This window comes from Electrona antarctica (assembly GCF_951216825.1).
Source record: "Electrona antarctica genome assembly, chromosome: 11".
NCBI lineage: Eukaryota > Metazoa > Chordata > Actinopteri > Myctophiformes > Myctophidae > Electrona > Electrona antarctica.
Window position 1 is genome coordinate 52,312,069 of NC_136792.1, and position 14,335 is coordinate 52,326,403.

General features: G+C 40.9%; 1 protein-coding gene across 2 annotated transcripts in view; it reads right to left on the minus strand.

Annotated features, from left to right (window-relative positions):
* prkd2 (protein kinase D2) overlaps positions 1–14,335 on the minus strand; it is a 77,714-nt gene that overhangs the window by 1,914 nt on the left and 61,465 nt on the right. For both annotated transcript variants that reach the window (XM_079514208.1, XM_079514207.1), the window contains 8 exons: positions 13,292–13,510; positions 11,829–11,881; positions 11,427–11,499; positions 11,006–11,112; positions 9,300–9,461; positions 8,180–8,278; positions 2,820–3,087; positions 454–539 (listed from right to left, as the gene is read on the minus strand). In XM_079514208.1, the coding sequence (XP_079370334.1) occupies positions 454–539; positions 2,820–3,087; positions 8,180–8,278; positions 9,300–9,461; positions 11,006–11,112; positions 11,427–11,499; positions 11,829–11,881; positions 13,292–13,510 (1,067 nt within the window). The remainder of the gene's footprint in view (positions 1–453; positions 540–2,819; positions 3,088–8,179; positions 8,279–9,299; positions 9,462–11,005; positions 11,113–11,426; positions 11,500–11,828; positions 11,882–13,291; positions 13,511–14,335) is intronic.

Below are 14,335 nucleotides of genomic sequence, written 5' to 3' on the forward strand. Positions count from 1 at the left end.
AAGCAACTCAACTGCTTTTGATTTGGCTCTAAATTAATCGCGCAACTGTTGAGAGCCCAGCCTTTAGGTGCATATATACCTCCATACATTGATTACTTTATAAACAGTTTGCAGAAAAAAGCACAGGAACGTAGCCTACAGTTCAAGGTCTGGAGGAGGATTTTATAACCCAAGAAAGCACTATGGCTTGTTTGCATTAGGGTAACTGGGGTCCTTCATATTAAATCTGAACATTAAAGACACAACATTTGTCACCACAACAATATAATTATTGCAATGTGTACTGTATATTTAATATACAGTATAAATTGCAACAATTATATTGTCGTGGTGGCTATAGCTGGTGGTGGTGAAGTTTAAATACTAGTGCCACCTCATAATTGTAAAGTGTATACAACAAGCATACATCAATCTGTTGCGACCGTGTGAGTGAGGCCTTAGTGTATACGGTACCTGTAGATAAGCATGGCTGAGACTCTTGTCCACACTGTAGCGTTTCCTCATCTTCACCTGCAGCAGGTTGTTGATCAGGTCAATCGCTGGAAACACGAGAGCACACGGAACAGGCAATAATCAATCATGTTTAACCCATTTAGGCCTGACCTCGAAATAAAAAATAAAATCTTCTAAATCGTCCAGTTTTTTTAAATAAATATTTTCACAATTTTTCAAAAATAGCAGACCTACAAGCTCGTAGCGCGCCACTCGGTGGCGCGCTATGAGCTTGTAGATCTGCTATTTTTCAATAGCTAAATTATAACATAAAATGTTTACCTGCGATTATTCATTCAATGTGCATTTCAATATATGGTGTTACGCTCTGGAATAGTCTTGATATAAACATTAAAGTGTGCAAAAATATTAAACAGTTCAAGCACTTTTATTCTTTACTATAAGGTCTCGTTATTACTTTCATTATGATGGATTTACAATTACTGTATGTAATATAATGGTTTTATTATTATTGTTATTAGCATTATCATATCAACTTAATTTTTGTATTATAATATATTGTTTTACAATATATGTAAAGGTAAGATGGGGGCCGGACAATATAAGCATTGCTTCTCTCTGTCCCTTAAAACATAGTTGTGATTTGTTACTGTGTTGATGTACTTTTATTTGTACTTTCTATGTTCAAGATAAATAAAGATCAGATCAAATCAAATCAGTGAAATAGCACACAGTGAATCCTCCATAATACACAACTGCACACAAATACAGCATCTGTCTAGCAAAGGACTACCTAGACATACATTCCCATAGAGTATAACACAAGTTACACTGTAGCAAACCATGCCAAAAGCCTAGATATTAACTATATTAATAGCATCCTCTCCTGGTTCAGTTAGAATGTGATATAAAGTTAGAAACAGGACATCTAATTAGGACTGTTTGTAGTCACCTGTCGATGACAGGCAATCTATTCTAATTAGTTTTCTAATTAACTTACAGTAGTTGGTGGTTCAGTTGAGCTGCCAAGAAAATATTTGTACAAACAATGGCTGCCAGACAAGACAGATTCAGCTCTGGATGACAGAGGAGGTTGTGTGCACATCTTGTACCTGTATTTAAGCCAGGTGCTGAACATCAAGGCAAGAATCAAGGAGAAGAGGGTCACAAACACATGGTTTAGAGCTCCCAAAAATGAGTTTGCCTGATGAAGACCTCTAAGGTCGAAACGTTGCGCCATTAAATTTAAAAAAAGTTTTGTGAGCTTTAAAACAGTGTGCGGTTGTTTACCTGTCTTATTATTATGAATTGACAGATTTGACACAGATATTTCTCCGGTTTAAAAATGTTAGGGCTGGCCCTAAGCTCAACCGTCTGGGCACCTAGGCTGCCAAGCCAGCCGGACGGCGTGCTTTGGGCTCGATTCCCGAGCCCGACGGCCTTTTCCGCGTGTCACTCCCAATCTCTCTCCCCCTTTCCTGTCTAATTACTGTACCCTATCAATAAAAGAAAACACAAAAAAACAATATCTTAAAAAAACAAAATGTTAAGGCTGCAGTTTTTGCTTATAATGACATCGTGATTGATTATTCACTGATTATTCTATTGAAATATCGATATCGTTTTAGAACAATTTATAACAAAACTCGATTAGTTAGACCGAGCAAGCGTTGCACACCAAATACGCATTCCCCCTCCACCCTTCCGGCATGCTTTTCTGTCGGTGTGTAGAGGGAAAACAAGGATTAATTTCTGCTCTCTGCACACAAACAGATGCTCTTCTACTCTGCCTATATACCCTCAGGGGAGATCTGCTTCCACGGTTTGGGACTCGGGTACATTGAATTATCGATATCGATTCATAACGATTAACTCGATTAGTTCGATCACACCAAACAAATGTGCATTCCTCCTCCACCCTTCCTTCCTGCAATGCTTTTCTGTCTGTGTGTATAGAAGGAAAACAAGGATTCATTTTTCTGCTCTCTGCCTATATGTGACCAAATTTGACTGAGGGACTGCCATTGATTCGTTTTTTCATGTCATATGAAAGCAGGGAATCATAGCTTCAAATTGACATATTGGTTGTTCAGTTTGACCCACCAGTTTTGGAGATATGGCTTGCAGAACACAGCGAGTTGAGAAAACAGGCTTGAAAGGTTCACTTCTGTGGACACCTAGCTACATTTTTAAGCATTTATTTCATATTTACATGTCGATTTCAGCACTGACACTTATTTCAGACATGCTCTAGTATGTGAAGAGTCTGCCTGTGCTATTAACTCATTTTGAAAAAATGGTGAAAAGCTGGAATTTGCGCGATGGCAGGCTTTCAGTCAAATCTGGTCAAATATATATATATATACCATCAGGGGCGATCTGCTTCCAGGGGTTGGGAGGGTACATGAAGGCTGCGTTGTGGATCTGGTCGTTGATGTCCTCGTCCTCGTTGAAAGGGAAGGTCCCGCTGAGGCTGACGTACATGATGACGCCCACCGACCACATGTCCAGAGAGCGGTTGTAGCCCTGGTTCAGCAGCACCTCGGGCGCCAGGTAGGCCGGCGTGCCCACCACCGAGCGCCGGAACGACTTCTCGCCGATGATGCGGGCGAAGCCGAAGTCACACAGCTTCACCTGAGGATGAGGCAATTGGACAGTGGTGGAAAAAGTATACTCAATACTGCAATCTAGAAATACTCTGTTATACAAGTAAAACAGAGTAGGAATTCAAAATGTACAAATTAAGTATTGGCATCAAAATGTACTTAAAAGAACTCATTATGTTTTTGTCTCGCTACTTATTTCCTTGTTTTGTGGTGAATACTTGTAGTATTTTATTTCCTTGTTTTATTGTGAATACTTGTAAAATGTATGTGAAGTTGTTTGTGTGTATGAGTGTATAATATATATATATATATTTTGTGAAGGTATGAAACAGCTGAGGTTGTGTAAAAAAAAGAAAAAAAGCAGTTGTAAGAAAAATGTATGCTTTTAATTCTGTGAAGTTGCCTAAACTGAAATAAAAACAAAGTTAAAAAAAAAGAAGAACTCATTATGCTTCATTTCAAGTTTTCAAATGTATAAAAAAATCCTTTGAAAATAGCAGATCTAGAAGCTCACAATGCGTCACGATTTTCAAATGACTGGAATGTATAGGGGCTGAAGTGGTTAACCCATTTTGACCTGAGATCAGATTCTAAAAATGTCTTCTACATCCTGACAGTTTTCTGAAAAGGCTATGTTTCTATGTCAGTCGTTCGATTTTTCAAAAATAGCAGACCTACAAGCTCATAGCGCGCCACTCGGTGGCGCGCTATGATGTCCTGCTGTTTTGGTGTGGACTCGAATAAAGAAGATACCTATTTAAAGGAGAATGGTATAGGCTGCTACCCCAGTGTAAACGGTGGCAGCAGCATTTCTTCATTTTGAACTAAACTCAGCAAAAGGAATTCAGTTACTGAGGCTTAGGAGGGCATGATGCTACACTCATGCTACACATGAGAGCAGGAGTGGACCTAGTGAGACGTAGGAGGGGCCCGGACAGGAGACAACCCACAGAGCCTAGTCCCTCCATGCGCCAGAAGTGTACCTCCCAGCCCTGGCAGAGTAGTTCTGGAGTAGTTCCAACGGATTGTGTGCCCCTGGTTTTTCCCTAGTGGGACTGATTGAGGGTAGCTACTGGGACGTGTGGAATCTCGAAGTGTGTGTGTTAAGTCGGGACTTGATCACTCCCGGGCTGGGTCGCCTGAGTGAGGGGTATGATGTTGAGAGACCCGAAAACCCCGTTGACCTCAGGTCACATCACTGAGGATATGTCCCAGGTGCATCCATGCGATGTTTTTTAGTTATGAGGCGTTGGGATGTAACCACTTTCAACCTCAAAATGTCCACAAAATGTCCAAAAATTTCTTTAATAGAAGATCTATTCTACAAGCTGTAGATCGGCTGATTTGGTATAAAATAGTAATTTATAAATACATATTCCACAAAAATTGTGATGGATGTGAAGATAAGTTTCTTGTGTATGAAAAACACAGCATTTTGAGCCCACGTTAATGGGGCTTTTAGGCTTTAATGAGATAATCTTCTTCTGTTACACTCAATGGTCAATAATTCGACCCAGACAGTCAGTTTAGGTTAGCAAGAAAGCTCAGTCATGCTCGTGATGAGAGACTGAAATTGTGTTTGCGAGAAAACATTATGTACTTGATTATATTTATGCACCAATGGACCACATTGGAAATAAGCATTTGGGCTTTATTGTCTCCACTCCATTCTATTTTTTTCTTTAAAAATCTATATATAAATCTATATATAATAATTTGTCATATTCCATCTTGGTTGGCTAAGACTTCCAAAGTTTGCAGGAGTGGCTTGTTTTGAACGAAATGCCTCAAATCATGACGGCAATACGATTGCTGTGAAACTATGCCACCCTTTTTGCATTGGCCTTTTCGCATTGCCACCAGGAGGCCGATTATTGCAAAACTGTTTTTTTTATATTACTCCTACAGATTTTATCAAAACATCTGCTATCACTCTTACAGATTTTCAACACGAAAATGAATCAACATTTTCTGTCTGTGCAATACATTCATATACAATGCTGGCCCACCATAACCTATGTGGCCTCATTTATCTTTTTGATGTATATTTATTTTTATTGCATTTATAAAGTTATACAGAACAGGAGCAGGAGGACAATACACAGGGGTACATTTTATGAAAATGTTTCACCTGATAATAAACATCATCATAGCTATAGTCTTATAGAGGCGTATATTTTCTGTTCACTTTTTAAAATATATTACCTTCAAAAGCTGTGAGCACAAATAATCTGACACGTATCAGTTGTAACACTTTACTTGATGTAAAGGCAAAAAAAAAATGTGGTGGCGTTTTACCACGCAGCAACAAAAGCTGCTATTAAAACTGTCCCCTGGCTGGCTCTACTACGGTACTCTCTTAAATTGGATCGTGCTCGCATACTGTGAGCCATGTTGACGATTTGGAGACCGCAGTTCCCCACATTAAAACTCATGCATGGGTGAAGGGAGTCAGACATTGGCTGGATATATCTGGAAAGACGGGAGAGAGACCATCAGTCCTCTCTAAGCCAGGGCTTCTCAACCTGTCGGTCGCGACCAAATTGTTTTTGGGAAGGTCCCCAAAAAAAAAATGTTTTTGTTTTTGCTGAACTGAATGGCGGAAATGGAAATTAAGAGTTTACATAGTAGGCCTACGTGGTGCATGCATAAACTTTCCTTAATGATTATATCTGGTTTCAGTATTCATTTATGATATATTTTCTCTATTATTAACCCATTTTGGGCGGCAACCCCTTTTGGTATTTTAAGCATTGTGTTATACTTTAGTAACTATATAACTATTGAAAAATTATAACTATTGAAACATTTTGAAACATCGTAGGACTTTAGGACGGTACCCGCCCCCCCGAACCTCAAATTACGTCACATTGTAGGCTCTACAGCGCCGAACCGACTTTTATTCGGCTCTAAAATAGGAGTATGAATCGGCCCTTAGCCTGGCATGGCCAGACTAATATCACTGCGACTGCGTATAGATATTGGTCTGGAGCTTCAGTGTGGAAGATTTAATTCCAAGGGGGCGGTTACAAGCAAATTCCAACGTCACAGCAAAAAAAGTCTCAGTTTGAAAAGTGGGCTCTGATTGGTCACCCACAACTCTGGGGTGAGTGAAATGTAATTCAAACTGAGGAGTGCCAGACCAAACCGCCCCAGGGTTTGGAGTGCCACAATTTTTGTATTTTTCCAGTTTTTCATGTGTCTATGAGGTGACAGTACTTCATTAGACACCCTGGAGTCGTTTTTATGTGCAATGATATATTCACTTATAGGGTTTCTTCCTGGAGGCTGAACCCTTGACAGTCAAACGGGCCAATGAAATAAACAGTAATATAGTGACATCACACTATCAGCCCCGCCCCTAACCCCTCCCCTTTTATCATACAACTACAGCTGTGGGTGCGGCTTAAGTTCAGGTGGATCACCATCCATTACCACCCACCAGGCAAACTTAATGAACAACAACATTTAACAAATACTGTACACTTTTTTGATTATATAACAATAAGACCTGATGATCATGTTTTAGGGTGGAAAAAAATCGCGGCACTCCATCTTTAATTTATTATTTTTCCTGTGGCAGACTCATCTAGTTTCCATGCGAGTGGTGGAACGTTATCATCAATGTGTCACTAAGCTGGCCAGCGTTCCAGGGGCATATTAGGGACATATTTACGACAAACAGTGAAAATTGTCCTGCCATTATCCAGCTGCTGGCAATTAAGCTATTGTGCTGCGAGAGCTGATCAACGAGCACAAAGGCTAGCTCAGTTAAATTACTCAGCATGCCGTCCAGAAATATATTGTCACAGCGAGTTCAGCAGAACATTACGGCTGAAATAAACCAAGCACGTTTTTTTTCATTTTGACCTGAGATCACATTCTAAAAATGTCTTCTACATCCTGACAGTGTTCTGAAAAAGCCATGTTTCTATGTCAGTCGTTCTTCGATTTTTCAAAAATAGCAGACCTACAAGCTCGTAGCGCGCCACTCGGTGGCGTGCTATGAGCTTGTAGATCTGCTATTTTTCAATAGCTAAAGCATAGCATAATGCTAACACCAAAAGGGGTTCCCGCCCAAAATGGGTTAAGATCTGTCCAAGCTAGACCAGCTTAGTCAGGTGTGTACAGACAGATACATCACCATAGTAAGAAATAAAATGGACATAGCTGTCAATATCAATAATTGAGGCTTTCTTGGGATTTTTAATTGCCCATATATATTTTTTTAAATGTCGTGGGCTGGGCTATGACGGAGTGGTCAATACGAGTATGGTTTATACTAGAGTCCAGGCCAGGATAAAGGATGCAGAAAGATATTTCGGATTCCAAGGCACTGCATGCATACGTCTTTGATGAAAAAATATATGGATTTATTTATGAACAAGGAAACAGGAAACAGATAGACCCTTACGAAGACCTTCTAGGTCGAAACGCGTGTCTGATTTCTTGTTGCCATGCTCATGAATAAATCCATATTTTCTTTCTTTTTTTCATCAAAGACAGAGTAGAGTGCCTTAGAATGTTTTTCTTTGCAAGTCTTAATTTTACACCTTCTGGTAATTAAGCAGTAGAACTGTGAAAAAACCCTTTTTCATTCATAATCTTACCTGTATTACGAGAGAGCAGCCATCTATAAGAGCCACTGGTTTTCTATTTTTAAACATTAATATGAATGCGTTGTATTCAATATTCTCATTTGAGGCCTGGGCCGTGGCTCGGCGGCCCAGGCACCTTGGCTGGTAATCCAGTCTGGCAGTGTGCCGCGGGTTCGACTCCCGATCCCGACGGCCCTTACTGCATGTCACCCCCCCCCCCCCCCCCCCCATCTCTCTCCCCATTTCCTGTCAGCCTACTTTCTATCCCTCCATAAAAAATATAAAATAAGGCGAAAGCCACAAAAAAACAAAACAATAAAATATATATATTCTCATTTGAATACTTTTTGTGATCAATAAAGAAACCCAATTATATGATACATTTTCTGAATAACAAAGATATAATAATAATTTTCAGAGCAGAAAAAGTTCTCAATTTGAATTATGTGTGGGGGGTGGTAACTGGTAACTGGCAATGGGCTCTGTGTGTGTGTGTGTGTGTGTGTGTGTGTACGCACGCACCTGGGGGAATGGTTCAGCAGAGGCAAGAAGCACGTTCTCTGGTTTCAGGTCACAGTGAACAATGTTCTTGAAGTGCAGGTGTCTCAGAGCTGCTAGAATCTATACCCACAAAGCACACAAACACATGAGTTATGCTTCTAAACAGGAATTCAGTAGTGACGGCACGCACACGCGCACACACGCACACACACACACACACACACACACACACACACACACACACACACACACACACACACACACACACACACACACACACACACACACACACACACACACACACACACACACACACACACACACACACACACACACACACACACACACACACACACACACAAAAACAGTCATCGTCGTCATTCAGTGTGATGAACAAACCAAAATGGTAAATGGTAAATGGTGCATTTATATAGCGCCTTTATCCAAGGCACTCTACAGAGATTGTGCATCACATTCACCCATTCAGCCCAAATTGATTAAATCAATTAATTACCAGCTGCATTATTATTATCTGTGGGTCTGCTGCTGACGTTATGCCACTTTTTAGCTGCGCTCCGCTGTTATGCTCAAATTAGTGACCCTAAAGAATTCTGAGGCAACATGGCTGGAGACGAGGCAGCCAATCAGAACTGCTCGACTAGCCATGCCGTGCAGACGATGGGATGTTATGGGTTGTTGCCAGTGGTGGCAACTGTGAAATGAAATGAAATGATTACTATATTTACCCAGGGTATCTGGGCTAAGCTCAAGAACTTGTTTCCAGCCAGGCCCTGCTCATAGAACATTTCATCGTAGTGGTTCAATGCCTTGTTCAAGGGCACTTCAGCGGTGGTAATTTTAACGTGTCGGACCGCTGATTCGAACTGGCGACCTTCCGGTATCAAGACCGCTCCGCAATCCGTTCGGCCACCGCTGCCACTTTCGTGACAGAAATAAGCTAAGCACCCTCCAAAAATCAAACCAGGCAAGCAACTGTGAATGAATCCACGTTAGGCTGGAAATATGCAGACTTGGCAACACTCGCATAGACTAGCGGTGTCCGTCTACCGGTTGCAAGTTTCCCTGACTAACCTGCCGCTTCTACGAAGCAGCTGGTAAAAAGTCACAGATATACACACACCTGCGTGATGAGGAACTTAGTGAGTCTCTCGGGCAGTCTGCCCTTCTCGCTGGAGAGAATCATCTCCAGCATGTCCCCGTGCAGCTTCTCCATCACCACGAACACCTTCTCCGGGGTCTCGAACATGCACTCCAGGTTCACGATGCCCAGGTGACGCAGGCTCTGGTTGGGGACGAGAAGAGAAGAGAAGAAGACACAGTGTTGATGGCCACACGGAGAATGTCGGGGAAGATGTAGAGAGGGATTTATGTTTGGAATAATATTGACATCAAAATGTACTTAACCCATTTTGGGCGGGAACCCCTTTTGGTGTTAGCACTATGTTATGCTTTAGCTATTGAAAAATAGCAGATCTACAAGCTCATAGCGCGCCACCGAGTGGCACGCTACGAGCTTGTAGGTCTGCTATTTTTGAAAAATCGAAGAACCACTGACATAGAAACATAGCTTTTTCAGAAAACTGTCAGGATGTAGAAGACATTTTTAGAATCTGATCTCAGTCAAAATGTACTTAAAGTAGAAAGTACTCATTATGCAGAATGTCCCATTTCACAAGTTTCCAAATGTATAAAATATTTGGTAAATTATCAGATGTACAAGCTCACAATGGCTGAAATGTAGGCTATATAGGGCTTTAGTGGGTAATGTATGTTTTGAAATAATAATCTAAATATACACTACACTAAATCTACACTTAGTTCCTATAGTAACTATAGGAACTAAAGTTTTCAAATAAATGTAGTGGAGTAAATACAATATTTGGACCGAGATGTAGTGGAGTAAATACAATATTTGGACCGAGATGTAGTGGCGTAGAGGTAAAAGTATTGGAAATTGGAAAATACTCAAGTAAAGTACAACTATGTACCTCAACATTGTAAATAAGTACAGTACTTAAGTGAATGTACTTAGTTAGTTTTTACACCACTTCTGAATTTAGATCACCAAACGTATCAATGGGCAGATCTCTGGTCCTATCAATATTAATTTCAAATTTACAAAATAAACGTTTCCAAGTCACATTGATTCAAGCAATTATGGTCATCACTGACTGGGCTTCAAGTCAAACAGGCTAAATGCATCCTTTAAGAGTAGCTGCATGTGCATGCAAATACACAATTTAGGCATTTAGCTTGTGTGCCTTGAGCTTTACAGGCCTACAGCAAGTTTGATTTGGTCATTAAAAAAACCCAGGCCCTGATGGCTGCTGTGTACTGTCCTACTGGCAAACAGGACACGCATAAACATAAACCTCTACTGTAGCTCCATCTACTGGTGGAGATGAGCTTCCATTATATTTACACAATGTGAGGAAGTCCATGAACAGGGTGCATACTTAGTTTAGACTAGTCATTGGTTAGACATGGGTTAAGGTTAGGTTTAGAAAATGTATGGAACAATATTCAAAATGCACAACAGTCTAGGGATCAATTCTTATAAACACTATTGGACCAATATTGTGTGTGTGCGTGCCTGTGTCTGTCTGTGTGTCTGTCTGTGTTTCTGTCTGTGTTTCTGTGTGCGTGCGTGCGTGCGTGCTTCAAGCAATAGATGGAACTGAAAACATTTGGCAAATATAAAGATATAAAACTGAAAACAGTTGGCAAATATACAAATGTAGAAGATCAGCAGTGATGCCAAAATGAACAAACGGATCAATATAAAGGTTTTCATTTGGATCGGTGAGCTGTGGGCGTGTCTGTCACCTGCAGTATGGCCACCTCGTTCCTCAGCTGACTCTCCTGCTTGGTGGGGAACCGGAGCTTGTCGATAACTTTCACGGCTACGTCACGCCCAGTCTTCCTGTGTTTACCTGAGTTAGAGAAAGAAATTGTGAATACTAGCAGATGTATATATGTACAAGTTCACAATGCGCCGTGATGTGAGCATGTAGATGAGCTATTGATAATCACATTTGAGCCGAGCTCTCAATGTAGATTTTAAATGGTTAATAAAATGCCTGCCTTTCTTTTCTTTAACAAATCGAACCATGCATGTGCACAGATGCACACATACGCAAACACACACGCACAAGCACAAGCGCACAAGTGCACGCACATGCACGCACACGCACGCACACACACACACACACACACACACAGTAAATATATACTGTAGTGTACATACCTCCATACACTACTCCAAACTGTCCAGAGCCCAGGACCTCATCAGCAAAGATTTGGTACACCGTGCCGATATCCTTTTGTTGAGAAATATTACCATTAATATCATCAGTCATCATTCAGTCATTCACTCAACGTCAATCTTCAACTTTTTGATAACTCAGGCATTATGTTATGCATGAAATAATATATAACAATATATTCAATTTCAATTGGTATTAACTGCCATTCACAGCATACCCCTCTGTAATCTTAACCTCTGCCTAAATGTAACTACAATGTAATAAATATAGGATTATCACACTAAACCCATGCCTAAACTTACGACTCAACCAATCAAATGTTGTAGAACGTGAAGGCCTGAATGGATATCCACTTTCAAGAATGTGAACTAAAGAAAACTTACCACATTCTCTTGGATCTGACTGTTGGACACCGAGATGCTGACTGAAGCTTGTCCTGAAAATAGCACAACAGCAACGAAACACGTCAGCTCATGATGAAGTAGGACCATATTAAAGGAGAATTCCATACTAAAAGGCTTTCTTACTTTTCTTTGTAGTTGTTACGTCCCCACCAAAGAGGTCCAGGTGTTATTTTGTGCAAAAGCTCCTTATTGGCTATTTCCCCTACCATAAGCCCTATATGAGTTGCATTGAATGGGAATTGAATGGGGCTATGGGGTGTTGTGATAATTTGCTTATTTCCATCGCTCAAAATTATATATTTTTTGTATATATCCTCTCTTCATAATGTAAATAATATTCCAAGCGGCACACTTTACTACTTATTTTGATGGAAATAAGAGAATTAGCACAACACCCCATAGCCCCATTCAATTCCCATTCAATTCAATGCAATTCATTGAGGGCTTATGGTAGGGGAAATAGCCTATAAGGAGTTTTTGCACAAAAAAACACCTGGACCTCTTTGGTGGGGACGTAACGACTACAAAGAAAGGTAAGAAAGGTAAAAAAGCCTTCTAGCATGGAATTCTCCTTTAAAGGTCTGCATCTGCTCTGGTGAATCATTTAAATAAACTATTGCAAAATGTCAATATTCTGTACGGTGTACCATGGCGACACGTAAGTGCAACGGTTCCCAAACCGTTTTAGCCTGTGAACTAAAAGAGAAATTTGATGTCTCCCCGAGACCCAAACTAGTGATCTACGCTAGCATCTACAGTAGATCGGCTATTTTCACTACTTAAACATTTGTTTTCTAATTTATGGAATTTCTTGGATTTTTCTTTTTATTTCTTAACGCATTTTGGGCGGGAACCCCTTTTGGTGTTTTAAGCACTATGTTATACTTTAGCTATTGAAAAATAGCAGATCTACAAGCTCGTAGCGCCCCACCAAGTGGCGCGCTACGAGCTTGTAGGTCTGCTATTTTTGAAAAGTCGTGAAAATGTGGCGCAAATCTTTGAATATATATTTCAGAGCGAACATTTTTAACTAAAATCTTTGCTTCTGGGAGGTCCCTGGAACTACATATTTTCAGATGGGGATCGGCGGCCAATTACATATCATTTTTGGGGTCCTTGACATAAAATAGTTTGAGAACCACTGACATGAGTGGCAGCGGTGGCCGACACGTTAAAATTACCACTGCTGAAGTGCCCTTGAACAAGGCATTGAACCACTACGATGAAATGTGTTCTATGAGCAGGGCCTGGCTGGAAACAAGTTCTTGAGCTTAGCCCAGATACCCTGGGTAAATATAGTAATCATTTCATTTCATTTCATTTCATTTCATTTCATTTCATTTCACATAGAAACATAGGATTTTAAGAAAACTGTCAGGAATTTGTAGAATCGTCCTCAGGTCAAAATGAAAAGTGCATTCACATGCAATTCGCCGACTTACGGTGGGGCGTGTTTCCCTCGGGGGGCGGAGCGTCCTGGAAGATGACCGGCATGAGGGCCTGGCGGATGGCGCTCTCCCACGCCTTGGCCACCTCGCGGCCCACGCCACTGTTGGGCGCCACGTTGCTGGGCGAGGGCGGCGTGGGGGGCAAACCGGGGGACAGAGAGGGGCCTGCAGCGACGCTGTTGGGGTCCTCCCCCACGTAGTAGCACAGGCTGTCTGCGAGATTAGGGTCGTCATAGTTTAGTAGTCATAATTTAATAGTAATTACATCGTCGTCTAATCGTCAATTATTTGAGATGATCGCAATTGTTTTGTCATAATCGTGTCCATGATGTAAATGTTTCACACATAAAAAAGCTGAAAGGGCATTTTTTTATAAAATGTATAAAAATGCCAATGCTTTCTTGATATATTTCAGTTATTTGTCCTATCTTACTGTAAACTATCAATAAAGGCAGTAAAAAGCAAAAACAAATATATATATATATATCTCAATCATCTGCGTTGACAATGAATGGTCAACCTAAGTGTGTAATGGTGGCAGCCCCTATACCGGCTGTGATGACCTCCAAGCAGTGAGGGCCAATGACAAAAGCTTCTAGGAAAATCTTTGAATGCAGATTGCGCCCCCTAGATGTGTCACAGAGACTAAATGCTTTTTGGGAGCGTTTTACCCATTGCTGCATGGCTGTCTGAATACCAAAAAAAGACATTATTATTAATATGTTACTTTTTAGGATTCCAATTCAAAAACAGCAAAAACAATATTCAGGATTTCAATTCAAATATAGCAAAAGATCTATTCTATTCTTTTCTTTGCTACGACAGTATACGCTAATATGCAATGTGGCTCCTCTGGAGTGAGTGTGGAAGTTGGTCAAAGTTGCCCACCCCTGCCTGACCTAACCTACCCAGGGACAAATTAGCCATTGAGCCAGTGGGGCCGTGGCCCAGAGGGCCCTTGGCTCTCAGGGGCCCTTCGGGGGAAATTGGGCCGTGCAGTACTGGGTTTGACACCCTGAAAAGGGCGTCTGGGGCCCT